At 43.4% G+C, this 27,880-nt stretch overlaps 1 protein-coding gene and 1 pseudogene across 1 annotated transcript; one reads left to right on the forward strand and one right to left on the reverse strand.

The window, feature by feature from the left end:
• Positions 1-440: 440 nt before the first annotated feature.
• Positions 441-16,476, reverse strand: MTCH2 (mitochondrial carrier 2). The gene is made up of 13 exons (XM_037166195.2): positions 16,308-16,476; positions 14,096-14,180; positions 13,838-13,944; positions 10,744-10,770; positions 10,485-10,547; positions 8,565-8,622; positions 8,246-8,297; positions 7,769-7,828; positions 6,301-6,394; positions 5,446-5,493; positions 4,685-4,752; positions 2,325-2,400; positions 441-650 (listed from the first exon to the last, which is right to left on the reverse strand). Exons 1-13 carry the CDS (start codon positions 16,392-16,394, stop codon positions 564-566), a joined length of 912 nt encoding a protein of 303 aa, XP_037022090.1. The 5' UTR covers positions 16,395-16,476; the 3' UTR covers positions 441-563.
• Positions 16,477-22,146: 5,670 nt separating this feature from the next.
• Positions 22,147-22,771, forward strand: LOC119064407 (ferritin heavy chain-like; annotated as a pseudogene).
• Positions 22,772-27,880: the final 5,109 nt, after the last annotated feature.

Consider the following 27,880-nt stretch of genomic DNA (forward strand, 5'->3'; position numbering starts at 1 on the left):
GCAATAATAGATGGAAGATGTGTATGCCTCATGTAGCCATTTCCTAGGGTAATTTAGCAATGTATTGTCCTTTTCACGACACACAAGACAGGTTCGTCAAACATGCTTAGAAGCACACAACGGGAAGGAGGCAAGTTCTGGTGGATGCTGCTGAGTTGTTAGGGTCGCGGCCTCCCACATAGTTGGCCTTACTAATTTTCTTAAGTTTCATGGGATTATTTCTCTTCTTGGGATTGTACTCTTCATTTTACAAAGCTTTGAATTAAGTAAGACTTGAATCACATGACAATCTTTAAGAAAATGCAAATTTTTCCTTCTGTGTAAGTAAAATGAGAGGTCTGGAGCAAAAACGTCCCACTTTAGAGTAACTAAAGAGGGAGTATTAGTGGTAAGTTATGCTGTGCTGGGAAACAGAATAAAAAAGGCAGACACCAAACATCTCCATTTTCCCAAGATTAAATGATTATTTAAAAAGCGCGCCACACTGTATAGAAATCAACATTCTCTCCCATAATTCTGTGCATCTGGGACTATAGAAATGTCACTGTCCCTGTCCCACATCTTCAAATTAACATTCTCAGGTCACAACAATAAGTCTTCCCAAAGGGGACCTTCCGGAAAAACAAGCTATTTCCTCGGCTCATATTTCCCTGGAAAAAAAAAACACAAATAAAATCTAGTGTGAAATGAGGTCACCCAGTCCAATTAGCAGGGGTCCCACTGAACACTTCTGGGGACGTAACTACAGAGCAGGACAAAACCGGGGCCGGCACTGCAGGGCAGCCATTTGTACCCTCCAACTCACCTCTTGCCACACGGGTGAGGCAAAAGTTACTCTCTCATTCAGAGATGCCTGGTTTGGATTCTGGCTCTGCCACTTGCTAGCTGGGCTATCAAATGGGTCAATATGTATCAAGTGCTGCGAACAGTCCTAACCTTCAGAAGGGCTAGCTTTTACTTACTTTTAATGGAACAGCCTGGTGGTTAGGGGGCACTTAAAAACCCTCACAGTGAAAGTACTGGTGAGTGAGCGTAACTGAGGAGACTGCAGTTAGAGTGCCTGCACGCAGACCCGCTCTTCCAAACACAGGCTGTGCAACACTGGGTAATGTAACTAGTGTCACTTGACTGTTCAAAGCCCGCTTCCTCCTATGAGAAGTGGGGTAATAAAAAATGGTGCCTATCTCCTATGGCCACGATTACGGGCTGACAGGTGGAAAGCTCTCAGCACGACGCCTGAGACATGCAGTAAACTTCTAGCCAAGATCTACTGCTGCATTAGGCACTTACAGGACCAAATGTTCCCTAGGTAAGGTGTCTCATACCCTAATACATTTTCTACCTGCTTTCTTACTATAGAAGGGGGTTAGTTAGAAGGTAGGGAAAGAGGGGCCATCTTTCCTTTTAAATTGGGGTAACAGTAGGAGAGTGTAAGACTCAGACTAAAACCCAGAGTGTTCACGTTAGGTCTGTATGAAAATCACTCAAGAGTTCTAGTGTGGATTCAGAGGGTCTTGCTGGGCACCCACACTGAGCCAAAGCGACCATGGACGCACCTGGGTCTTTTCATTTGACTTCAGGCTGGGGAGGCCTGAGCTCTGCGCACTAGCACCTTTCTCATATGTATCACCAGTGCTACAAGGTACTACAACAAAGGGCTTCTCACACAGTTTGTTCTGCAGTCCCAGGAAAACTGCGTCCCACTCACAAACAGCTTTAAACTGATGGCCAATCCTGTGTTAAATTTACCACACGGCCATTGTTTTGTCTCCTAATAAAGCTTGTATCTCACAGCAATAGCAAACAATAAACTGGAGTCTGCACCAAATCATGCACTAACAAGACTCTAGCAGAGACCAGCTCTAACGACGTCATTATGAACAAATAATACAAATAACTTCTCTCTCCGGTTCCTCTCCACTACACTGTAGGAGAGCACCTGAATATGTAAGGAGAGTCTGAGAAGTTACCAAAAGGCGAGGCTGAGAAACAAAAATCTGAAACCAAGGCCATCCTTTGAACAACCAGGATAACTATTTCCCCAGAGCCTCTGTGACTTGAGCACGATCACTCAGCGGGTTCTGGATCTCACCTAGGGATCCTACTTCTTCATCACCCCTCCTGATGATCTCCAAGCAGCACTTTAGCATGTGCCAGGGCGACACACAGAACACTGTGCAGGGCACAGCAACTGGCAGCTAAAAGCTAAGCTACAAGAATTAACCTCAGGTTCCAGTGACTTTTTTTTGAAAAATGAGCAAAAACAAAAGAGTAAGACACACTTGGGGGTGGGGCAAAAGCAGGAGAGACAATGACAGAAGTACCTCTTTTTGCAGCATGCACCAGCAATCTATCCAAGAATTGTACACTGGGGAGTAAGGAGGGCACCCACCAGCAAGCCTGAAACAGAACAGAAGATGAGCCATTCAAGTCAATGCGCACAAAACACTCTCTCAAGAGGTCAGTAAATCTCTGTCAAAACATTCTTAGCCCTGGCTGGTGTAGCTCAGTGGATTGAGTGTGGGTCTGCAAACCTGATGGTCAAGGTTCGATTCCCAGTTGGGGCACATGCCTGGGTTGCAGGCCGGTTCCCAGTGAGGGACACACGAGAGGTAACCATACATGGATATTTCTCTCCCTCTCTCCCTTCCTTCCCCTCTAAAGATAAATGAATAAAATCTTTAAAAAAAAACAACCCCCCGCGCAAAGAAAAACATTCTTCTGCCTCGACGTTTCCGCAAGAGGCAACTGAGTTCTAACAAATTCCCTTCCTTATATTTTTGATTTTGAATCAATGAATAAACAAAACCTTCAATCAGTTACGTATTTTCTAAAACGCCTAGGTTTTTAATTTGTGGGCACATGAAATTCTAGAACACAGCACTTACATGACTGCAGAGTAGAAAAAGGGGATTTTAAAATGACATGGTGTTTAAAAGAACCTAAACGTAACAATGGATAGAAAGAGTGGTGACTACTTGCTGTTACTCAGGGACAATCACTTCCTCTCCAAAAGCCGTCAGAAATCATACTGTGGTTAACTCATCCTTCAAGCATGCTCTGGGCGAAAACACGGCAGCTGCTCTGCCACTCACTAAACAGACAGTGCAGCACGATGTGAAACATGACAGCTGCCCTCGAAACTCCACCCAGCGTCCCATCCGGCATCGTTTGGAAACAGCGCCGCGTGCCTGACGGTACGCTGCATCGGGGACTGCACGGGGACAGAGTTTTCCTGAATCGAATAGCGGGGAGAAGCCTGTCCAGTTCCGAATGGTCACTTGGCATCTGGTGGCTGGAACTCAGTGGGGTCCATCATCACACCTCCACCCACCCTTCCCGCCCAATAGAGTGATAAGTTAAGAAACTATGGATTAACTTCCTATTTTCCTTTCTTTAAAACTTCCTCCATGAACCCCCTGGGAAAAACAGGTGTAGGTTGTTGTTCAATCCCTGAAAATACCTTTTGTAACTTTTTATTTCACTGTTTTTAGAGAGAGGAGAAGGGGACAGGGATAGAGGGAGGAAGGAGAGGGAGGGAGAGAAACGGACATCGATCTGTTCTTCCACTCATTTATGTACTCCTTGGTGGATTCTTTTTTATTTTAGATTTTATTTATTTATCTTCAGAGGGGAAGGGAAGGAGAGAGGGAGAGAAATACCAATGTGTGGTTGCTTCTTGTGCGTCCCCTGCTGGGGACCGGCCTGCAACCCTGGCATGTGCCCTGACTGAGAATGAAACCGCTTCACAGGCCTCACTCAGTCCACTGAGCTACATCAGCCAGGGCCTTGGCTGATTCTTACATGTGCCCTTATATGTATATCATGATAACACTCTAACCAATTGAACTACCCGGCAGGGCTCCTTTGTAACTTTCAAGAAAAAGAGAGGAGAGATTTAAAATAAAGGAAAAATGTAAAAATAGAATAATTTGATAATTATCCTGCCCTTTTCGGAATAGGACCTATATTGGCAAGAATATATAAGAACTTGACAAATATTATTCATGCCTTTCCCTATTCCAAAAAACGGTATGAGCTCTGGCTGGGATGGCTCAGTGGATTGAGTGCCAGTCTTCAAACCAACAGGCCGTTGGTTTGATTCCCAGTGAGGGCACATGCCTGGATTGCAGGCCAGGTTCCCACTGGGGGGCATGCAAAAGGCAACCACGCATTGATGTTTCTCTCCCTCTCATTCTCTCTCCCTTCCCCTCTCTAAAAATAAATAAAGCCTTTAAAAAAAAAAGCAAAAATCAAAAACCGAAATGAGCCCTGGCTGGTGTAACTCAGTGGACGGAGCACCGGCCTGCGAACCAAACAGTCACCGGTTTGATTCCCAGTCAGGGCACAGGCCTGGGTTGTGGGCCAGGTCCCCAGTTGGGGGCGCACAAGAAGCAACTGATCTTGTATCTCTTGAACGCTGATGTTTTTCTCCCTCTTTTTCTCCCTACCTTCTCCTCTTTCTAAAGTAAATATTTAAAAAAAGAAAGAAAGAAGGAAATGAGGTGGCTGCTTACGACATAATTAATACCACTGCTGGTCCCTCAGGCACACAGAGAAGAAAAGAGGAAAGAAATCCAGCAACAGCATCAACTGCACTTCGGGCCCCCCACTTCCACCAGGACTGCCCTGACTGTCAGGCATTCGGGCAGACACTACCAGGCTGAGGACGCAAAGCACTTACCCACAATTGTTGACAGCCATGAGATTGGAGACGAGCACAAAGGGATAGGTCAACATGCTGGCAAAAAACTGTAAAAGGGTAAAAAGGCAGCCAGGTTACCAGGTCATTCCCAGTCTGCTTTGCTCCACCCTCTCTTCTCCCTCACCGCCTGGTGCCACTGTGGTCCAACCCTCTGGCACTGGTTTTGCTTTCTCAGAATCCCAGGAAAGACCAAATACATTTCTGAGCCTGGAGATGCTGCCTTCTCTTCATACACCACTACACTGCTAACATGTTAACTAAAGGCCGGAAGACTTCTCGTATTCTGTGATTGAATCCTCAAATAAAACTGGACTACAATATTTAAGAGAAAAAGCAATGTAACTAAATATAATTTCAAAACAGCCCTGAAGAAAGTAAGAAAACATAAGCACCCTTCCAAAGACAATGGAAAACACCTTCCAAGGTCAAGTGCTGGAGCACTCGGTGCCTCCAGAGTGTGAGGTTCTCTGCGGCAGGCCCGTGGGCCGCAGGGAGAGACGGGCCTGAGAACCAGAGACGGTGCTCCACGGAGAAAGCCGAGCGGCACACCACCTGGGCTCGTTATCACCACTGCTGTGCCGCACAGACTCTGGGTTGGTGACTCTCACCTCTGACAAACAGGAACAAATCTAAGTTTCCTGTGAAACACCTGGGTGTTTAAAGCAGTGATGATACAGGCCAAATTTAAAACAAAACAAAACAATTCCTAGAAGGTCAAAAGGATTTTTAAAAAAACTCACTCCTGTGACAGCTTGGGAATAACTTTTCATTTCATTCATGGTGGACACCTAGAAAAGAAGAAAACCTGTATTAGAATGAGTAAAAATAGTAAGCTGATATTAACAGTTAACTGTTCCCAAACATTTCAATACATTCTATCTCTAAATTATTAGTTCTTTGATAGCTTGAAATTTAACTTTGAGGGTGAAGACATAAAATGCTAATTATGAGCATAAAAAGGCAGTAGTCCAAATGATCAACCTGACTGAATATGAGCAAATCCACAGTAAATGAATTTTTAAGATGGCTTAGGAACAAATGTAACGGCTTCAGGATTTCAACACGGGATGAGATTGGTAACCTAGTCCCATGTCCTGGAAATACAATCCTCAGATACTACGTTCACAGTACACCCGAGAGACAAGTCACTACCTCCCTGCGCTCTCAGCTGTCCACTCAAAAAGCTTACAACACAGTCCGTCCTACTCCTGGGTGAGTTCTATTCCCACCACGCTGTGGGGCTGCTTGTGTTCAGAGGCCCTAGAAAGCCCAAGAGAGGGGGCCCCTGAACACTTCAGATGACACGAAACACAACTGCCCTGCTTCCTGGTGTCCTCTTGGGGTAGGTGCCGACAAAGAGGTGACCCCCGTGCAGCACACAGGCCGAGACAGCTCTCCTGGGCCGACTGCGCTGCACCCTAGGGCTCTTCAGGTGCATCTCTGTGCGGCAGATGGTACAGGCTGTCCCATTAGTGTTAGAAACCTTGACTGATGTTCACCTCTGCAGTGAGGTGCGTAACGAACTGTCATCTTACTTTAAAGCTAACGGTGCTGCCAGGTCGGCAGCCGCACACCTCACCCGGGCCCCGACCTACCCCGCTGTCCAGTGCATAGGTATTGACGAGGTAGGCCAGTGAGTTACAGAGCCACAAAGAAATGATGTCACCGAGGAGGCGAGGAATAAGACCCCTACATGAAGAAACAATAAAAGTAAGAATGAAGAAATGTGATCAGTAGAAAGTTAATCCACTCCATACAAGTACTTCCCCAAAAATGAGAGCTTTCAAAACATTCCAGAACACTGAAAAGACATTGAATACCAGAAGCCAGCCCTCATAACTAGTTTGTTCTAGTGGCTACAACTGTACTTGAGGGTTATCTCTAATGATTCCAATCTTTTTAAAATGCAGGTCAGCTCTACTGCTAAGCTACGGCCAATGGCTCACCTTACCATTAATAACCAACCATAAGCAGGGAGGCCCCAAATATTCCCACTTTGGAGAAGAGGCTTCAATATGGCTTTCACTACACTGCAGTTGACATTCAAACTTGGCAGGGCAAGGGTGAGACAAACGACAGAATGGGAACGGCCCAAACCTGCGTATGGGCGAGGGACACAAAACCCGTTTCGGGAGTCACGACGATCTGGGTGAGGCAGCACAGGGCAGCGGGGCAGACACTACCCCCCAGACAGAACACCAGGGATCAAATGCCACTTCTGTCCCTTACTGGCTCTATAATCAGCAGCAAATGAACCTCCCAGGGCATCTGTATTTTTTAATCTCTAAAATGAGAACAACGGCCCTGGCTGGTGTAGCTCAGTGGACTGAGCGCGGGCCTGCAAACCACAGGATGGAGATTCGATGCCCAGTCAGGGCACATGCCTGGGTTGCAGGCCAGTTCCTGGCAGGGGATGCACAAGAGGCAACCATACATTGATGTTTCTCTCCCTCTCTCCTTCCCTTCCCCTCTAAAGATAAATAAATAAAATCTTTAAAAAATAAATAAATAAAATATAGCAAAATAAGAACAACAAATGGCTGTTCTGCCCATCTTCCAGAGTATTTATCATGCATGAATAAAACCAATTATGTAGAAACACTCAAAAAATAAAAAGGATCATTTACTTAATAATGAAGTTTTTATCACTATTAAAAAACGAGGGTAGCATTAAATACTTCCAAAGTAGATCCCAAGGACTCTATACAGACTTACAAAAACATATTCTCTCAGGATAAGGAAGCTACATGTTGGATGATTTCTCCCTTCTTCAAAAATTAATTTTCCTTATTGTATCAATGGTACATATTGGAAACTTACTATAAGGGTAGAAACTTGGAATGAGTTCATTTGTTAGAAAAACAAACAAAACTCTCATTTCAAATGTTTTAGATAACCAGAAGCAAAAGTCTGGGATCTGAGCCAGCTGGGTCTAAATAGGGCTTAACATGAAGTAAACCCAGAAAGTACATTTTCCTCAAGGATTAAATAAAAAGTCATGCCTTATTTTCATTAAAGCTCTCCACTTACAAAAATCACACCCACAAATTGCAATTTACTCACGCAAAAAATCCCAGCATGCCCTCTTCCCGATAGATGGTTACTATGGAGTCACAAAGTCCACTAGGTACAGAGGAAGGAAAGGTAAAATACGCTAAGATTATTTTGAAGCTATTAAAAAAAAAGTTCCATTATCACTTTTGACAAGGTCAAATCTACATTCCCCCCACCCCTCTACCACCCTCACCCTGCAAAGACAGTGGAATTTGGACACAGAAGTGGAGACACTACTACCTAAGGGTGTAATCACATGGAGTCAGTGTGAATTCTGGCATCAGTGGCTCTGTAACTCATTTCGACACCCCAGGTAGGTTCCTAAACCTGCCTAGGTGATTTTCTTCTATTTACTGGTTTTTGTGCAGATCAAATGATATATGAATTTGTTCTGTAAACTCTAAGGTAACATAACAATGTAAAGCACTATAATTTTAATACTTTGGCTTCAATGGATCTTGAACACTAGAAAACAGAGACACTTACCAGTACTTGGATTCTCTGCCAATGAACTGTACCATGGATCTCAGAGTGATCACTACAGAACACGGAGAGAAGAAGTTTTAAAACTACATCGGATAAATTTTGATTGACCTAAAACAATAAATAAAAAGGTTTTTTTCTAACTCAAAAGACACTTTGCTATGTGAATAAACTGGATAATAGCCAAAACATGTAAGCAAACAAAAACACACAGGCAAGGCACTTCACGGAACCCCCAAGTCAACCGTCCCAGCTGCCGGGAGGGGCCGTGTGACAAAAGTATGATAAGGAATCGCATTTCAGTCACCAACTGCTCACGTACCGTGGAAGGGATGTGTGATGAGGGTAGCAGCAGAACGAGCCATCATCTCTCGTGTTGTCTAGAAACAATCAACACACACTTCTGAGATCTAAATAAATGACACCCAGATCCCTGGAGAAGGAAGGAGGGTGGGTGCTGGGGAGTAAGGAAGTGAGCGACAGCACCCGGCCCGGAGCCAGGAAGAGGAAGTAGCCCGAAGGTGTACAACAGACACACTGTCATTCTACCATACTTGTCACTCATGGATTTCACTGCTGTTAGTGTTACTTCCTAAAATTTCTTTGTAAAGATTTGTTATCTTCTCAATTTTATAGGTAAGAAAAACAAATGCAAAGAAACAGGGAGGGTCACCAGCAAAGTCACTGAGCTGGAATAAAACCGTGAGGCCTAGAGTCAGATTATGGAGTTGCTCTCGCATTGTGAGTGACCTCAGAGGCTCTGAAATGGGTGCTAGACAAACGTCAGACTCACTTGAACCTGCACCGACACCTCTGTGAGGAGAGGACTTTGACTTGTGTTTGGAACACAACCCTACAGCCCTGCAGTGATCTCAGAGCAGCTGTATTTATCCTTCTCTCTACAGGACTCCATAAAAAGGTAGTAAAGAAAATTAAATTACAATACTTGGAGGGAGTTGTAAACAGAGTAGGTCTATCATTCTTTCTTGCATTTACACATTATCTTCAATCACTCTGTTAAGACATTCCTCACTCCTCTTCCAGCAGTCGTTCTGAAAATACTCTATGGTACTGGATGGGCTAACTGAAGTTAAGAAAACAGCCCTGGCTGGTGTGGCTCAGTGGACTGAGTGCTGGCCTGCAAACCATGGGGTCGCTGGTTTGATCCAGTCAGGGCACGTGCCTGGGTTGTGGGCCAGGTCTCGGGAAGAGGGCGTGCAAAGGGCAACCATGCAAAGGGCAACCACACATTGATACTCTCTTCTTCTCTTTCCTCCACCCTTCCCCTCCGTCTAAAAATAAATAAAATCTTTAAAAAAATACAAAATGTCGATTAATACATTTACTTTTAAATAAATTCACTTCATAAAAATTTATAGAAAACCAAGTTGATTCATCTAAGGTTTGTTTTAGAATATATATTTTAGATGACAGCATTTGATAGAAAATTATGAAGTCACTAAAGACAATTAGACAAGGTAAAGACTAAGGAATAAAAGTAGTTCTAAAAGCCACCAATGGCTTTTAAGTATCAGGAATGATAAATAAGTAAGTAACTAGTACTTAAGTAAGTGAGTATCAGAAACAAAACAAACTCCAATGGCAGGATACGGGAGTGAGAAATGGGTAATGAGGAATATTCCAAAGCCAGAATAATGTCCTAAAAGCACTTCTGGGTACATAATACCTAAACACAAGGGGTCTGGCTACTACTTTAACACTTCTGTACCAGAGGATTTCTACTCTACCAGAAGACTTTCAGTAGCAACTGCTTCAATTTTAAAGATCAAATGAGCCCTGACTGGTGTGGCTGAGTTGGCTGGGTGTTGTCTCACAAAGCGAAAGGCTACCCGTCTGATTCCTGGTCCGGGCACGTGCCTGGGGCTGTGGCTTTGGTCTCTGGAAGATGGCACGTACAAAAGGCAACCAACTGATGTTCTTCTCCCTCTCGTTTACCCTCCCTTCCCTCTCTCTAAAAAAATAAATAAAATCTATAAAAAGAGAAATGAAATGAGTGGGCAAAATGGGTTTCCTTGAAATGCATCTATTCCAAATAGCAAGCAAAGCTTTTCCACTCCCTCTTTTTTATGTTATACATACAGGAAAGCCCCAGGTACACTGAAGGTTTAATTTCATTTCAAACAGAAACTGCACACACAGGCCCTGACGATCCCGATTCTACCACCACCACATTGCACACCCTCTGATTTAGGAAAACAGCACAGGACAGAACATTTCTTACCTCCTTGATAACTCGGTCAAAGGAAGAGGATACTTCTTTCTGTACATTTCCAGGACCTAACTCCTGGAAATCAAATAAAAGGAGACAGATATCTTGATGGTTTTAAATAGAGCTCAAACAGGTTCAAACAGGAACCACCCTGTATGTCAACACTCACTGAAGTGAGAGGGAAACTGATTGCCTGTCCCTTCTCCTAAAGAGGGCCAAGGGCAACCTGCCAGGGAAAGGGGCCCATGCATGCAAATCAGCTCCGACCTACCTCAACCTTGTCACTGTCCTGGTAATGCTGCCATGGAAGAGAAAGGAAAAGAAGGGATGATTAGGGCTATCACAGTGTCACTGAGAGAAGACATCAGATAAAAACTCTGTTGTTAAAAGCTGATTGATTTTATTTTTGCTGTAAATCTCCAATTATCTTCTAATTAGTTAATTTTAAGTAAGTATCTCTAAGATGATTCTGTTGTTAAGTTTAACATACTGGTCAGCTGAAGGGATGAGCAAATGCTCACGAGAACTCTCATCTACAAGAAAAAGGAAAGCAAATATCCAAGAATGTCACCTACTAAACATACATTTAATAGAAAAACAAATCAGTAAAAACATAGCCTAGCACTAAGGCGATGGAAAAAACCTCACAGCTTTTCTACGGCAAAAGTAGGACCAACACCAAATCAGGGCGAGGCTCTTTCCTTCACTGCACAAAAGAACAGAGAATCAGGGCTAAGTCTGAATAGCTGGGATCGCCACACTTGGTCTTTTGTATGTTTCCACAACAAGTAAGAGATTTCCCCTGTGTCAGAGAGGAGAACAGGAATACTACTGGAGCGCGGGCTACACTGAAAGGGGAAATGTTGTATCTCGGGTATTTTAGAACAACAGAGAGGCTAGGTACAGTGAAAGAACCAGACAATGAAGTTCTTAGTGACACCAGATTAAAAAAGTAGAATCACTTTCTTTTGTAAAAAGAATTAGGTTTTTAAATTTCAGGGTCAAGAGCCCTGACCAGTGTGGCTCAGTGATTGGGCTTCACTCCTCAAAGCCAAAGGCCACCAGTCTGATTTCCGGTCAGGGCATGTGCCTGAGTTGCAGGTTCGGTCCCCAGTCTGGGTACATATAAGGGGCAACTGACTGATGTTTCTCTATCTCTTCCCTTCTCTCTAAAAATAAATAAATAAAAATTTTTTAAAAAGGAAAGAGCCCTGGCTGGTGTAGCTCAGTGGATTGAGCTCAGGCTGTGAACCAAAGGGTCGTGGTTCAATTCCCAGTCAGGGCACGTGCCTGGGTTGCAGGCCAGGCTCCCCACAGGGAGCGCGCAAGAGGCAACCACACACTGATGTTTTTCTTTCTCTTTCTCCTTCCCTTCTCCTCTCTAAAAATAAACAAATAAAATCTTTAAAAAGAAAAAAAAAGACACAGCAATGGAAACTGTCCAAAATTATTAAAAAAAAAAAAAAAGAACTGAAGGGTGAAACAATTTCTGTGTGAGGAACGAACTGAAAAACCTCTCCAGTTCACACCAATGAAGGCTGAAAAGCACTTATGAACCTAAGCCATGCAAATCATGCAACTATTTAGCAAGATCATGATTTGCTCATCAGATGATGAAGTATTAGAACTGGGGCAACTGTTAAAACCTAAAAAAGTACAAGGAGGTCGTGCTGAGTACTAACTGAATAAGCAGCTAGTCAGCATTTGAAATTTAGCACATCTGATATATTATACAGGTTGAAAATATTATACAGACTTGGTTAGCATATACGTTTCTGACTTATAACACAGAAGATAACACTATTGGTGCCAGTAGGAGACAATAATGCATGAAGAAACCCGATCAGTTTTATATTCTCAACCATACTCATGCTGAACCTTCCCATGGACTGTTCTAAATGGCACCTTTATAAATGCAGCAAAAGGCAATGATGTTTGACCTACATTGTAATCGATGCAACTGAAAAACCACTACAATCAAAGTTATGTTTTAGCATTTGAAGTTAAAAGAAGCTGGTAAAACAAAAACATCTCTAAAAAAAGAAATGTAACTTTGATGTTTTTAAAAACATTATAAAGTATTTCAACCACACAGAAAAATTAAGAAAACAATTCACTTACATATCTACCACCAAGGTTAAACAGATGTAAACATTTTTACCTTTTTGCTTAAGATCTCTTGCTTTTTAAAAATAAAATGCCATAAATATAGCTAAATTCCACCCTCACTTCCCCTTCCCAAAAGTAACCACTATCCTGCAGTTCATGTATACTTTAGTGAGGTTTAAAAAAAACCACACAACTTTCATCCCTGGCTGGTATGGCTCAGTGGACAGAGTACTGGCTTGTGAACCAAAAGGTCACTGGTTCAATTCCCAGTCAGAACATATGCCTGGGTTGTGGGCCAGGGCCCCAGTTGGGGGCATGTGAAAGGCAACCAATTGATTTGATGTTTCTCTCTCTCTTTCTCCCTCCCTTCCCATCTCTCTAAAAATAAATAAGTAAAATCTTTTTTAAAAACCTTGCAAATTTATGCAGATACAACACAGGTATGAAAACAGTGTACAAAATAGAAATGCACAATGCAATCAATAATGAGAAGGCAAATATCACATACTCACCATCCGGGTCAAGGAACATAACTTTCTGTACCTGGAACCCCCATGCACTGGTGCCGCCTTCTCTCCCTCTCCCCACAGGTAAACACTACCCTGACTTTTGTTGATCTTGCTCTTTTTGTTGTTGTTTAAGATATATTTGTAACAGAAATCATTTTACTAGAGGTTAACTCTAGAAAGGAGAAGAAAGTAACTTTGGAAAGAAATAATGTTCCAATCAGCTCCCTTCCTCCTTCACATAAATAAACTAAACTATAAGGAGATCAAATAAGTGTATTTAATGTCTGCTCAGAACAACTAGTTCAGAGGAAGAAGACTGTGTATATCAAAATCAGTTACTTCATTTTGCACAAATTCCCCTTGCTTCCCAGGAAAGAATTAAGAATGGGTATTTCATGTAAATGTTTACATAGATAAAGAAAGGCCATGGTTATAAATATATCTTTGTAGTTGCTTGTGATCAGTAGAACAAACTACATAAAAGACCATCCAGCCCTGCCTGGTTTAGCTCTACGGATTGAGTGCAGGCTGCAAACCAAAGGGTTGCCAGTTTGATTCCCAGTCAGGGCACATGCCTGGGTTGTAGGCCAGGTTGCCAGTGGGGGCCACGTGAGAGGCAACCACACACTGATGCTTCTCTCCCTCTCTTTCTCACTCCCTTCTCCTCTCTCTAGAAATAAAATCTTAAAAAAAAAAAAAAAAAAGATAATCTAAATCTGCAGGGGGATTATCTGATGTTCTTTTTACCTGTAAAACTTTGCCATGGACCACAGTCCCCAGAACTCCTGAGCACAGTCTTGGAGTCAGGCCTGTGAACAACCCACGCTTCCCATCGATGCTGGCAATGTACTGAGCTAAAAAACAAGTCAAAGGTTGAAATTCTAGTTGAAGAAAATGGTAACAGATATTTCAAGAAAACATGTTCTCTCTATATTTTCTTTCAGTAACTCCTGCCCATCATGATCCTTAATGCCACCCAATTCCAAATAAATCAAAGACACTTACCATAAGAAAAGAGACCAGGAAGCTGACATACTTGCCGCCCAAAAATATTTCGCCCTACTGTTGGAGGAAGAGGTTCATATCCCACCTTTCAAAACAAGAGAATATATTAATACTAAGCAATATTCCCATGAATGCCTTGGTTGCAAGGTCTTGAATTAAGAACAAAATTAGGGTTAATATTTAACACAAGTTAAAATGCAGTGTATGTTTTCCAAGGCAACGATGAAGCATCATCCTTGTCAGTTTTTCTTTTGTTAACTGATAAGACTGATTTTCTTTTGGTTCAAATTCTATAAAGTAAGCTACTTAACTGAGACAGACTAACATCAAACTGAAAACAGAATAAGGGAACTTTGTGTTAGGAAGGCAAATATTTACTGAGGAGGTTCAACAATATTTTCTGAAGAAAATCTAGCACATTTCATACAGCTGGACAAAAAGAGAAGACTGAGCTATCAACTTCATATCTGGTTAGTAAGATAAAACACTCAACAGGCAAATGCAGGCAGAGCTGGAAAATTCACTTGGGAAATAATTATAAACTAAGACTATGTTAAAGAGCAGACTGCCATTAACAATCTAATAAAGGGGATTTTAAGAATTACTATCATGTTATTTCTACAGTTGCATCTTTTTAGTACTGAAGAGATACCTGAGAGAATAAAAACACAGTAGGGCATGGCTTGAGCTCGGGTGCGGATTGTTAACCTGCTCAATGAAATAACTACCAACTGAGCTCCCTGAAAGTGTCACTGTACAATTGTTTTTAAAAACTGCGTATCTGAGGCCCTGGCTGGTGTGACTCAGTGGATCGAGTGCTGGCCTGTGAACCAAAGGATCGCTGCTTCGATTCCCAGTCAGGGCACATGCCTGGGTTGTGGGCTAGGCCCCCAGTAGGGGGCATGTGAGAAGCAACCACACAATGATGTTTCTCTCCCTCTTTTTCTCTCCCTTCTCCTCTCTCTAAAAATAAATAAAATCTAAAACAAACAACTGCATATCCGGGAATTTCACTGAAACCCCTGAGACACTTGAAAACACTTAAAAGAGCTTTGACTGCCACTGGAGAACCTTATGGTAAAGTACTTACCAATGGGCTCATAGCAGCTTCACTACAACATGCTACCCGCACAGATACTGTGTAGCTACAAATGTGCCAATTCTGGTTTAGGCAACACAGTATACTTTTCAATTCAATCAAAGTCTTTATTCTTGGTTGAAATAACTTAATTTGGATTAGCATCAACTCAAGAATAAGAAATGTGGCCCTCCCTAGTGTGTTGCATGTTTTTGACAGAAAGGTGGCTTGTGTGGACAGGAGGGCTTCTAAAAGCCGCTCCCTTCCTTGGAGCAATGCATGATGTAATTATGTCAACTCTCAACAAAGGTTTAAAAAATGAATGACCTGCTCATCACAGGGAAATTTACAAAGACAACTGCATATACTACCTATCAGTTTATCACTAAAACTGGCCTACTTGCCTGTCATTATAAAATGCCATTTAAGAATCACTTTACAGCAGATTAGAAACTAACATATATGCTTAAACAAGCTAGAACTCAGCTGAACTGATTTCCAGCTCAGACAGATGTGATTTTCACTGTCAGGAGCCACATGGGCTGCTGTTGTTGAGGGCACCCAGGGGATCCTTCCGAAATTTGATTCGGCCACCACTTCATTATCATTTCTGAATGAGCTCCTGTGTTTACCTGGGTATCTGGTGCTAAAATCTCGGAACAGACAGAATAGCAGCAGTAACAGTAGCAAAATAAATAAATAAAATAAATAAAAATAATGGTAATAAAATGTTGGTTCCCCTCTAATTCCAAGTTTCAACAGATTTCGTGTCTTGAGTTTAAGGCGGGGAAGGAGGTGAACGCTAATTTCAGAGGGGCGAAAGAGTAGGTTTGGGAAGCTCTTGGCGGCGACCAGCCAACATCAACCTCAGGGAACACAAAAAGTTCAGAGGCGCCACCGGTCTGGGCTCGGCGGCAGTTGGCTACGGGGAATGGAGCGGGCCTCACTGCTTGGCGGAGGGGCGAGACTCGAGCACGCCCGCAGGCAGCGGGAGGGCGGCGAGCGGTGGAAGTTGCCCCTGCGGGAAAAGACAGGGTAGCTAAGGAGCAGCATCTCCTGGGGCTGAAGGCCAAAGCGCTGGGGCGGCGACCACAGACGGCGCCCAGTGGGGAAGGGAATGGCGACAACTCATACCTGGATGAGAACCTTCACGTACATGAGCGGCTGGGACAAGATGGTGAGACCGGAGCCCAGGAGCACCTGGCTGGCCGCGTCCGCCATGATGGCACCCGCGGACCGACAGACAGACCGAACCACCAAGCCACGAAGCCAGCCCCGGATCACGTGCCCGGGCCTCCAGCTTCTCTGGCCCGCCCACGCGCGTGCACGCAGGCGCACACTGGCGCGCGCCCCTCTGTCCAGTCCCCACCCTCCGCCCCGCCCTAAGAAACGGCAAGCGCTCGCGCGCCCGCGTAGGGGTCTGGGGCGCATGCGTTGGTGGTGGGGTCTGCGCCCTCCACTAGGACAGGCAGTTTGTTTTGCGCCTGCGCAGACAGAAAGCAACGGGAAGAAGAACGGGCGTAGTCATGGGGTGTGGGTGACCGTGAGAGTCAAGGCAAGGTCAGGAGAATAATGATTGAAAGAATTTTTTCTTATGCCTCGCCTCTGCGCTTTGCATCAGCAACAAAAGGTTCAAAGGGCATTCAGTGTCAGAACCTTAAAAAAATCTAATGGCCACCAAAAACTATACGAGTTTGATATCTCAGTGGGTTGCTATTCATGCATTCAATTAATGTTAACGTTTCAGAAGTGCCTTCTCTGATCTCTTATTTCCTAGTATATGGTTCTGCAGCGCCTATCGTTGCAATTTATCTGTTTGTCTCCTCCTCTAGAATATAAGCTCCGTGAGCTCAGGAACCACCAACACAGCCTTTTTCATTGTTGTGCATTCAGCCTAGCACATGAGAGGTGCTCGTGAATGAACAAATGGTGCCCATCAGGCTACAGGCTATTAGAGGCAAAAAGCAAAAGGCATTCTCCTTCCCGCTTCAGCTGCCAACCCAGTGTGACACAGAGAATGAAGTAGGGAGGAGATGTCTATTTAGATCCTGGCTTTTTCTTCTATCCAAGGGATTCAGAAATCATTATTTGGTTTTCAGGTTTTGCATCTAAATTAAAGAGTAACACTAGTACCTACATCTCAAGGTTATTGAGCATTAAGTGAAATTGTGTACTGGAAAAGATTTTTTTTTAACTGTGAATTAAAATAGAAAAGTTAGCTGTCTGGGGACTTCTAGCCAAGATGGAGGCATAGGTAGGCATACTGTGCCTCCTCGCACAACCAAAATAAGGACAATAAAAATTTAGAAACAAAATAACAACCGGTACTGACAGAAAATTGAACTGTATGGAAGTCTGAAAACCAAGGAGTTGAAGTAGACACATTCAACCAGACCAGTAGGAGAGGTGGAGTTGGGCAGCCCAGTAGAGAGGGGTCAGAGCAAAAAAAAAGAAGTGGTGGCTGGCGGACCCACAAGGCAGTGGATTGTAGAGGGGCTCAGTGTGCAAGGTGGCTTGTGGAACCAGGTGGTCCCAATTTGTGCATAGATAAACCAGGCAAAACTGGGGAGCAGGAAAGACTGCACAACCCAGGGTCCCAGTGCAGGGAAATAAAGCCTCAAAACACTAATTGAAAACACCTGTGGGAGTTGAGGTGCTGGGAGTCCAGCCTCACAGGAGAGTTCGTTGGAGAGACCCAAAGGGTCCTAGAATGTACGTAAACCCACCCACATGGTAATCAGCACCAGAAGGGCCCAGTTTGCTTGGGGGAAGCAGCAGAAGTGACTGAAAGCTGGCAGAGAATGGCGTAAGTGCCATTGTTCCCTTTCAAACCCCTTCCCCACATACAGCATCACAAGCAGTGACTGGGTTGCCCTGCTCTGGAAAACACCTACGGTTCTGCCCCTCACTATGTAACAGTCTCGTCAAGACACACACACACACACACACACACACACACACACACACACAAAATGGCCCAAATGAAAGAACAGATCAAAGCTCCAGAAAAAAATACAACTAAGTGACAAAGAGATAGCCAACCTATCAGATGCACAGTTCAAAGCACTGGTGATCAGGATGCTCACAAAAATGGTTGAATTTGGTTGCAAGTTAGATGAAAAAATCTAACTAAGTGAAATAAAGGAAAATGTACAGGGAACCAAATAGTGATGGGAAGGAAACTGGGACTCAAATCAATGGAGAGGACCAGAAGAAAGAAAGAAAGATCCAACCAGAAAAGAATGAAGAAACAAGAATTAAAAAAAAAAAAAAAAGAGGCTCGGGAACCTCCAGGACATCTTTAAATATTCCAATATCTAAATTATAGGGGTGCCATAAGGAGAAGAGGAAGAGCAACAAAGTGAAACCTTATCTGAACAAATAATGAAGGAGAACTTCCCCAATCTGGCAAAGGAAATAGACTTCTAGGAAGTCCAGGAAGCTCAGAGAGTCCCAAAGAAGTTGGACCCAGGAAGGAGCACACCAAGGCATATCATAATTATATTAGCCAAGATTAAAGATGAGGAGAGAACCCTAGAACCAGCAAGAGATAAGAAGAGAGTTACCTACAAAGGAGTGCCCATCAGACTGTTTGAGCTTATTTCTCAAAAGAGACCTTACAGGCAAGAAGGGGCTGGGAAGAAGTATTCCAAGTCATGAAAAGCAAGGACCGCCATCCAAGATTGCTCTGTTCATCAGAGCTTCCATTTAGAATGGAAGGGCAAATAAAATGCTTCTCAGATAAGGTCAAGTTAAAGGAGTTCTGTGGTGGATCCTGGCTGGCAGGATCCATGTATGTTGTGGCTGCTAAAGAACAAATACACATGGATAACAGAAATCCTGTGGAGAAAAAGGGACGGCATGGCCAATCTCTGAGAGAGAGAGGGCCAGAGGGCCAGAGAGCCTCAGTCCCTGCCTGGACAGGCTTTTATTGCTTTTCTGAGTACATTACATGGAAGGTAGTCCTCATTTACTATGTACCGGTTCACTGCAGGGATTACCTTTTATGGATAAAAGAGGAAAGAATGTTGCTAACTACTTCAAAGAGAAGGATGTTTCAGACCAAGGAGAAAAGTGGTCGAACTGGTTGCACTTCATACTTGGGAGGTTTAGCTCAGATTTTAGGAAGTTGCAGTAAGTCCTTTCTGCCTCAATTCAGGGTGAGGGAGTTTTAGCAAAAGCAAGTCTCAAAGCAGTCTAGATACAATGCAGGCCTGGTTCCCCACAGGAAAACCTGTCCATGGGCATGGTCCTGTGTGCCATTTGATCCCCACTGGTTTTCCACCTGAGTGCTGAGCTGCATTTCCATGCCATACGAAGTGGTTCCCTACGGAGTTCATCATCACCAAGCCCCTGTTATATGAAATGTTAAAGGGACTTATCTAAGAAAAAGAAGATAAAAACATGTACAGTAAAATGACAGCAAACTCACAATTATTAACAACTACACCTAAAACAAAAACAAAAACAAACTAAGCAAACAACTAGAACAGGAACAGAACCACAGAAATGAAGATCACATGGAGATTTAGCAACAGGGGAGTGGGAGGATGAGAGAGAGGGAAAAGGTACAGAGAATAAGTAGCATGCATGTTAGGTAGAAAATAGACAGGGGAAGGGTAAGAATAGTATGGGAAATGCAGAAGCCAAAGAACTTGTAATTGTGACACATGAACATTAACTAAAGCAGGGGAATGTGGATGGGAGGGGGTATGCAGGGTGAAGGGGAGTGAAGGGGGGGGAATGGGACAACTACAATAGCATAACCAATAAACTATATTAGAAAATAAACTGTCTTAGTCTCAAGTATTGTCTTAATCAGGGCTTTTTGTGTGCAAGTGACATAAAATCCCACTCAAATTTGTTTAGGGTAGGGTGGGGGAAGGAATTTATAGATTCATGTAAGTGGATGATTTCAGGCATGGCTGCATCCAGGATTTTAATGGATATTATATAGACTAGGCTTTCCTTTATCTCTCAGTCCTGCTTCTTTATAGGCTTTATTCTCAGATAGGAGATAGGATCACTCCTCATGGGATCCTCCTGCATCTCCCACAGTCCTGAGACCAGACAGTGGAGCTACCCTCAACCCTAAGGTCCCCACAAACATCCCTAGGCTCTGGGTTGGATTGCACACAGGCTCCTGAACTCACTGTAACCAGAGGGATGGGACATGTGGCTTAGCTGAGGCACAGGCAACATGCCCTCCCTTGGAGCTCCAAGGGAACTTATATCATAGGGGAAGCCTACCCAAAATGCATGATTGAGAGTGGCACAATTTCCCCCAAAGAAGAGTTGGGGTGCTGATATTTGAAAAAAGGCTAACAATCACAGGATAGGCAAAAACAGCACTGTATTTCTCAACTACAATGGTCCTATGACAGTTAATTTCTACTTGAAACTTGGCAGGTTTTCAATAAATGTTGATTCTTGGCTTCTTTAATCAGTCAACAGTTATTGCACCTACTGTCATAACACCACCTCAGTTTCCAGTGCTTCTTCACCTACAGCAACCTTATGAATGGGCAGGCAAGGGATCCTTTCTGTTTTTAAAGATGAGAAGACAACTTCAGAAAGGTTAGTGACTCTACCGAGTTATACAGCTAGAAATAGAACTCTCAACATAGGGCTGGGAGCTAAATTTTATATACATGAATACTGAAGAATGAACAATCTAGTTAGGGACAGAAAGCTAAGACACAGGAAGCTGTTGAAGACTGAATTTTATCACCAATACACAAGGAAAGGAGAAATCTGTGAGAGCGGATTTAGATCTCAGTGGGCTTCATAGAGGGAGTAAGAAATGAATTAGGATTTTAAGGAGAGAACATTCATTCATTCATTCCTTCACTCTCTCATTCAACAGATATTATTTGAGATATTTATCTGGTTGCTAGGTCCTGGCTGGGGAAAGCCACAAGAGCCGTGCTGGAGGCAGATAGGAGGATGACTTCAAGGAAGAACATTTGTGTAGCAGGATGGGTTGGGACTGATGTGAGAAAGGAAGGTCGTGGAAGTTTTGATTGTGAGGCCAGAGGGAGCCCTGTTAGTTTTTAAACAGGGAACAGACAATACAAATGGGAAGGTTGCTTGGCTGGATGTCAGAAACCCGGAAGTGTACTCTTACTTGCTTTATGGTCTTGGGTTCATGCCCCTCTCCAGGCTTATGTTTCCCCATCTGATAAAACAGGGAGGCTGAGGAGCTCCAGTGTGCCATGCAGGCGAAAATCCCTGGGCCTGTGTGACTTCAGCAGGTGAGTCCTGGGCTTGTCACAGGATGAATTGGACAGCAAAGTGCCATCTTGCTTCTTTCCTGCTGACAGCCTCATCTACGGGCCTGCTTTTGAGCCTGACCCTTCCCTCCCCAGACAGGAAACATCTTGTCCCTCTCTCTCTTCCTCTCTTCTCTATTCCTTGGACTCACCAGGTCTCAACAGTGTACTTTCTTCCTTAAGCGAGTCACATGGGCTTAAATAATGTAGTGTATCTTTATTTGGCATCACAGGAAGACCTGAGTTCACACAGTCTTCTTATGAATTACATGAGTCCCTGACTCAAGGATGTCATCAAAGGCCTGCATTCTTTCCACCTTGCCTTTCATCTTTAGGCTGACAGCAAGGTGGCTGCTGCAGTTTTCCGCTTCATATCCAACACTATCATAAGCCAAGAAAGAAGGGAGAGGGAGTCTTTTTCCATAGCTCTGTTTTGAGAGACAGAAAAACTTCTCCCAGTTGCCTCCCCCTGGCAGACGTCTCATGAATCACTGGACAGAAGTGGGTCACTTGCCAGTGGTTCACAGCAGGGGGTGATTCGACAGCCTTTGCCAACAGTCACCCTGGTTTCCTGCTTCGACAGTGTTTGGATGGAACCAGTGACCCGTCCTCCTGCCACCTCCTCACAGAGCTCTTGGACCGCCCCAAGGGCTGTGTCACCACCCCGGGACCTCGAAAGTGCCTGTCCTCGGTCACCCATCATGACAACCATGCCCACCTGGTAGGTGTGCCAGAAGTACCACCAGGACTTGGAGGCCACCATCAGCTGCCAGATCAGCCTGGAGTTCTATGCTTCCTGCACCTTCCTGTCCATGTCTTACTACTTTCACCGCCACCATGGAGCTTTGCAGAACTTTGCCAAATGTCTTCTTCACCAATCTCATGAGGAGAGAGAATGCACAGAGAAACTGAAGAAGCTGCAAAACCAACGAGGTGGCCGAATCTTCCTCCAGGAAATCAAGACACCAGACTGTGACGGCTGGGAGAGGGGCTGAATGCAACGGAGTGTGCATTACACTCGGAAAAAAGTGTGAATCGGTCACTACTGAACCTGCACAAACTGGCCACTGAAAAAGATGACCCTCATTCGTGTGACTTCAGTGACATGTGTTACCTGGACAAGCCACTGAAAGCTATCAAAGAACTGGGTGATAATGTAACGTGAGCAGGTTGGGGGCCCCTGAGTCTGACGTGGCAGAGCATTTCTTTGACGAGCACATGCTGGGACACAGTGACAAGGGCTCAGCCTCAGGCTGCCTTCCCACTGCTCCGGGGGTGACTCCCCTGGTCGCCCAGGCAGTGCATGCATGTTGGAGGCGTAGGTAGACCTTCACCTTTTCTGTAACTTGTACTGATCGTCCACTTACGTTCTTCACTTGTACTGTTCCTTCAAATAAAGTAATGTGGTACCAAACCCAACCCAACCAAACCAAAACAAATGGGGTCATTCTGTCCCCCAGGGGACATTCAGCAATATCTGGACACAGCAATAGTGCAGCCATTGAGAAATCCTGGTGTAGTCTAAGGTGTGCTATCTTTTAAAAATTCTGTTAGGTTTGATTTGATAATAGTTTATATGGTATTTATGAATTGATAAATCTTGTGAGATTGGTCTGTTAGTTTCCTCTGTGCTGGCCCTGTCAATATTATTAATTTTTGAAAAAAAGAAGCTTTTTAAAAATCTTTTAAAACAATTAAATAGCATTGTAATTAATCTCTTAAAGTTTGGTAGAATAACCCTGTGAAACTATCTGGGCTTGGTGATCTTTGGGGGATTTGCTTTCTGACAACTTTCCCTATTTATTTTAAGGCAGTTAGGTTCAATTTGCCATCTGTCTTGATAATACATAGTGTAGAATAATTTCATCCAGATTTTCAAGTTTAATTACATGGAGCTGAGTAAAGTAGCCTAATGTTTCTTTTTACATGTGCTGAGTTTGTGGTTAACTTCCTATTAGTCATTGCTTATTTTGTGCATTTATATGTTTACTTTTTTTTTTTTTTTTCATTTATGAGGTTAGCCAACACTTTAACTCTTTTATTGCTCCCCCACAAAAAAAAAAAAAAATCAGTCCGGGGTTGGACAAAACCAATGTGAGCAAATGAAAGGTCTGGCAGCTGGCAGATAAAAGCAAAAGTTCTAGTGCAGAGGAAAAGAAAGCTAGAAAGAAGAGAGTTAAGCAGATCAACCCAACAGGGTCAAAGCCACAGGCACAGCCCAGGAGGCAGAAGACCATGTGACAGCGGAGAGTGAGTGACGCTCCTGACTTGCACTGTGGAGAGGAAAAGGCTTCTGCGGCCCAGCTGTGACTCGGGCTTATTTCATTTTGGAGATCACAAAGGTGGCTATTTGTGGACCCACACTTGCTTGTTGTGGAAAGGATTTTCCTGTTCGAGAATATGCATTTTGTCCTTCATGGCCTTGCCCCACGTTGGCCACTGGCCCAGGAGAGGCTTATGAAATTGAGGAAATGCTCTGGACTCTCTGCCAGATTATGTGGGGTTCGTTATAGTTTAACTGGCTTGCAGATGGATTGATGGATTGATGGCTTTCTGTTTGTCCCGTAATCATTTCCTTTTTTAAGGTATATTTTATTAATTATGCTATTACAATTGTCCCAGTTTTTCCCTCTTTACCCCCCTCCACTTGGTATCCCTGTCCCTCCAGTGATCCCCCTCTTAGTGCATGTCTATGGGTGGTGCATATAAGTTCTTTGGCTTCTCCATTGCCTATGCTGTTCTTAACCTCCCCCTGCTATTCTGTACCTACTCAACCGTCCTTCCAAATCCCTGTACCATTTTCCCTATTCTCTCCTTCCCCCTCCCCACTGATAACCCTCCAAATGGTCTCCATTTCTATGATTCTTTTCCTGCTCTAGTTGTTTGCTTAGTTTATTTTTGTTTTTTTTTTTAGATTCAGTTTTTGATAGTTGTGACTTTATTGTCATTTTAATGGTCATAATTTTGATCTCCTTTTTCTTAAATAAGACACTTCAATTTTTCATATAATAAGGGGTTGGTGATGATGAACTCCTTTAGCTTTACTTTGTCTGGGAAGCACTTTATCTGTCCTCTGGTTCTAAATGATAGCTTTGCTGGACAGAGTAATCTTGATTGTAAGTCCTTGCTATTCATCACTTTGAATACTTCTTGCTAGTCCCTCCTAGCCTGTAAGGAAATCAGTTGAGTCTTATGGGAACTACTTTGTACGTAACTCTCTGCCTTTCTCTTGCTGCTTTTAAGATTCTCTCTTTATCTTTAACCTTTGGTATTTTAATTATGATGTGTGTTGGTGTGGTCCTCTTTGGGTCCAGCTTGTTTGGGATTCTCTGCGCTCCCTGGACTTGTATATCTATTTCCTTTGCCAAATTATGGAAATTCTCTTTCATTATTTTTTCCAATAAGTTTTCAATTTCTTGCTCTCCCTCTTGTCCTTCTGGTATCCCTATGATTCAGATGTTGGTAAGTTTGGAGATGTCCCAGAGGTTTCTTAAACTTTCCTTTTTTTTTTGAATTCTTGTTTCTTCATCTTCTTCTGGTTGATTATTTCTTTCTTCCTTATGTTCCAGTCATTAATCTGAAGTCTGGCTTCCTTCTCTATTGGTTTCCTGTGAATTTTTCTTTATTTCCCTTAGTAGAGCCTTAATTTCTTCCCTTATGCTTTTGCTGTATTCAGTGGGATCTTTGAGCATTTTGACCACCAGTATTTTGAACGCTGCATCTGACAGGTTGGCTATCTCCTCATTGCTTAGTTCTTTTTCTGGGGTTCGGTTCTGTTGCTTCATTTGGGCCATAGTTTTTTGTTTCCTCATTTGGCAGCCTCCCTGTGCCTGTGTACTAGGTAGAGTTGATTTGATCCCCTGTTTAGTGTACCTGTTAAGTTGTATGGGGTGGAGCCTTGGGCATTTGCCAGGGCAGGGCGATCTGCTTCACTCCTTTGTGGCTCTGGGTATTGAAAAGGGGTTGAGGACAGGACAATGCCACTGCTGGCTTACTTTTGGGGTTTGCCTGGCACTCTCCCCTTTCCCAGTCACTTCACCCACTTCCCTTATGTGACTGGCACCCCTCCGGTTGCTGTCTTGGCTGTGGTTCCCAGAGTGAGTGGGTTTATGTACATTCTGGGCTCTCCTGAGAGACCAGCAGTTTCTTCTGCCGCCCCAACCCCCACTGGGTTTACAGACAGAAGTATATGAGGGTTTATTTTTCCCAGTGTTGGAACTGTGGGCTGTGTGGTCCGGCCTGGGGCTGGGATTGCTTGCTCACAAGGTGTCTCCCTGATTTTTATCCACCGCATGTGAATGTGGGACCACCTGTTCTGCCTGCTGATGCCACACTGTGTCCTCTCTGCTTAGACTCTCTGTGTCCACCCCTCCTACCCATCTGGATGAATATGGCTTCTTTAAATCTTTGGTTGTGGGACTTCTGTACACTTACGGGTGTTTTTCTGGAAGTTCTGGGTGTTTTTCATTTTTAAGCTGGTTGTGTTCCTTCTTATGTTTGTTCAATGAGGCAAAGCAGGTCTTCCTGTGCCTCAATTTTGACTGGAAGCTTTAATCATTTTCTATTTCTAACTCTATTAATTCCTTCCACCTGCTTTTCTTGACTTTATTTGGTTGTTCTCTTTCCAACTTCTTAAGTTCGATGCTGTATTAATTTCCCATTGCTACCATAACAAATTACCACTTTAAATGTGTGGCTTTAAAACAACACACATTTACTATCTCACAGTCCTGTAGGTCCGAAGTTTAGCAGGTGTGGCTGATTTCTCAGCTCTGGGTTCCACAAGGTTGAAGTCAAGGTGCTGGCACGCTGGATTCTTACCCAAAGGCTCCCAGTGAGAATCTGCTGCTAGGCTCATTCAGGCTGTGGCGGAATTCAAGTTCAAGTGCATGTGGTTCTAAGACTGAGATTCCCATTTTCCTGCTGGCTGTTGTCCAGGCATTGTTCTCAGCTTCTAGAGGCTAACATTCCTTGGCTCAGAGCCCCCTTGCTCTGACTTCAAAGCCAGCAAAAGTGGCTCCAGTCCTTCTCATGCTTCAAATATCTCTGACCACCCCTTCTAGCAATCTCTTTTGCATCTTTCACCCCATATTTCTACTTGGATAATCTAGAATAATCTCCTTTTAAAGACAGCTGATTAGTAACCTTAATTCCATCCACAAAATCCTTCCCTAGCAGTACCGAGATTAGTGTTTGAGTAAACAACCACAAGACAGAAATCTTTGGGGGGGACCTTTAAAAGTCTGCTTACTATAGACACTTCATTCATTGTCACGCTTTCTTACTCATTACTGTAAGCATTCAGTTAGGAACTTACCTGGGATCACGGCTTTAGCGTGTAGATTCTAATATGTTCTTCAGTAGTTAGCAATTTCGGTTTTGATTTCTTCTTCGACCAAAGATTTGTTGGAGAGAGGATTTAATTTCTCAGGGGCAGCGTTGTTTGTACAGTACCTTCCAGGTACTATTCTTCATTACTGGTTTTATTGCTTTGTGCTTTTCTGTTTCTACTTTGTGTAACTTCACATATTCACTTGCTTTGTGGCTTAATCTATGAGTGATTTTTGGGAGTGTTTCATGAGTGTGTGCGAAGGATAGATATGATCTTTTCTCAGGGTTAGCATTGTGTGTGTGTGCATTTTTACTTAGTTTTTGTCCACACAACCAAAGAAAGGTGAAGTAAAATCTCCAATATTAATGTATATTGGTCGAATTTTCCTTGTACTTCCAGTGGTTTTATCTTTACGAATGTCAATACAATGTTATTTGGTATAGAGAATTTGTAGCTTCATTGTATATTGTACTCTTTTCGCCTGTCTTCTTAAGTGATTTTGGCCTTGAATTCTATCTTATCTGATATTAAGGCAATAGCCTTTTTATTATTATTAATTTTATTTGTCTAGTTCTCCTTTCATTTTCAATCTTTCTTAGTTACTTTGTTTTAGGTGTGTCTCCTATATATGCCATGTAATTGTGGGTTTTGTGTGAGATTCAATCTGAAAATCTGAATAGAATGAATTTAAACAATTTATATTTCTTTTTTAAAGCTTCCTTTTTTAAAAAAAGGCTTTGTTAAAAAAAAAGCCTACTGACTTCCAGTCAAGATGGAGGCGTAGGTAGACACACTGTGCCTCCTTGCATAACCCAAAGAAGGACAACAACAAATTCAAAAACAAAAAACAAGCAGAGCTGACAGAAATTGAACTGTATGGAAGTCCAACAACCAAGGAGTTAAAGAAGAAACACTCACCCAGGCTGGTAGAAGGGACAGAGATGGGCAGCTGGGTGGAGAGGACTTGAGGCAAGGTGGCAGCTGGTGCACCAGGCGGTCCCACATTTGCGTGCATATAAACTGGGAGGAACAACTGGGGACTGAGGTAGACTGCAAAACCCAGAGTTCCAGTGTGGGGAAATGAAGCCTTAGAACCTCTGATT

This window comes from Artibeus jamaicensis, unplaced genomic scaffold (genome assembly GCF_021234435.1).
Source record: "Artibeus jamaicensis isolate MK-2021 breed Jamaican fruit bat unplaced genomic scaffold, CSHL_Jam_final contig_797, whole genome shotgun sequence".
NCBI classification, from domain to species: domain Eukaryota; kingdom Metazoa; phylum Chordata; class Mammalia; order Chiroptera; family Phyllostomidae; genus Artibeus; species Artibeus jamaicensis.